The 1,368-nt window shown below is 36.0% G+C and overlaps 1 protein-coding gene across 1 annotated transcript in view; it reads left to right on the forward strand.

Annotated features, from left to right (window-relative positions):
* LOC103460875 (zinc finger protein 853-like) overlaps nt 1-805 on the forward strand; it is a 16,070-nt gene extending 15,265 nt beyond the window's left edge. Inside the window, exon 3 of the mRNA XM_017303515.1 lies at nt 711-805. Within this exon, the coding sequence (XP_017159004.1) occupies nt 711-805 (95 nt within the window). The remainder of the gene's footprint in view (nt 1-710) is intronic.
* The last annotated feature ends 563 nt before the right edge of the window (nt 806-1,368 follow it).

Consider the following 1,368-nt stretch of genomic DNA (forward strand, 5'->3'; position numbering starts at 1 on the left):
TTTTGGTGAAAAACAGAATTTAACTCGGCACATAAGGATTCACACTGGTGAAAAGCCATTTTCATGTTTGACCTGTGGAAAAAGATTTAATTGCATAGCTAATTTAACTCGGCACATGATGATTCACACTGGTGAAGAGTTGTAGAATTGTTTTCTATGTGTCCTATGTTGAGTTTCACTATAAAATTGATTTGGTGAAAAAATGGAATATGGCTGAAACAATTCCTGAAGTGATTCAAGTACATTCATTATTTAAATTCCTTGAGGAAAATGTATATTCCTCGAAGTGTCACTAAGTTATATTTTATTATTTAATGCTCCGTGTTCCAGCTGGGTTTTTACTTGCGTTGCACAGAGCTCTCACTTCCGCCTGAGTTGTTGACGAAAGCTAAGTGTTAGCAGCATCACGTCCAGTTTTCAACTTCGGCCTGAGAGGATTCTGTTAATATGATGTTTGGGTCTTTGTCGTTTATCGGGGGACCAATAAACAGCCTTTAAATGACTGGCCGATGCCTGGAGTACGGTAGTCTTTTCTCCTCTCTGAGCTGCTGCCTGGTGGCGGTTCAGAGCGAACGACGAGGAAGAGTAAGCACTGCAGGAGTATTTATACAGGTGAGAGAATAGACTGAACACTGCGGGCGGATGAGCATTAGATAATTAACGTAAGTGTAGCTTTACGGACGAACCAGAACATTTATTACTTATCTCAGTCTCAACAAATGGAGGTGGAGCTCATCGCGGCGGCACGGAGCTGGTAGACCAGTTTCTGCGTGCGACGAACGAAGTTGTTAAATCCCATCGCTAACGTAAACACAAAATCTAAAATGTCTGGGCAAGGAGAGTTAATCTATTAAATTGACTGAAGATGAAAACATAAACCAAAAACTGGAGTATAGACATATTTTAGTATTTGTGAACCTGCCTCTTTATTATTGATTTGAATAGAATTTATGATTTTTGTATAGATTTTTTTCAGGTTAACTTGTAAAGTGAGCTATTATTGATGCACGTTAATTTTATAAACTACAGAAAAGTTATTGTTAGAGAAGCTCAACTGTAAAATTTGGACTGATGTTCGTAAGTGATAGTAATACTGCTGTTATGTTAGATGTACCAATGTTTTATTTTATCTTTTTTATATCCGATAACTCGATTAATTGTAAGAATAGTTGATAGATTTCTCAATTACTAAAATATTCGTTCACAACAACCCTAAACTATAATTAAAGACTGGAGGGATTTTATGTCTATAAAGCTGAGAATTTGTTGTATTTGTTAAATGTGATCATTTAGTTCTTGACATGTGGATACTTATAGATGTGAAACATTTTTATTGATGCTTTGTTTATTTTCTGGCATATTCTGTAG

This window comes from Poecilia reticulata, unplaced genomic scaffold, assembly GCF_000633615.1.
Source record: "Poecilia reticulata strain Guanapo unplaced genomic scaffold, Guppy_female_1.0+MT scaffold_318, whole genome shotgun sequence".
Taxonomy (NCBI): Eukaryota; Metazoa; Chordata; class Actinopteri; order Cyprinodontiformes; family Poeciliidae; genus Poecilia; species Poecilia reticulata.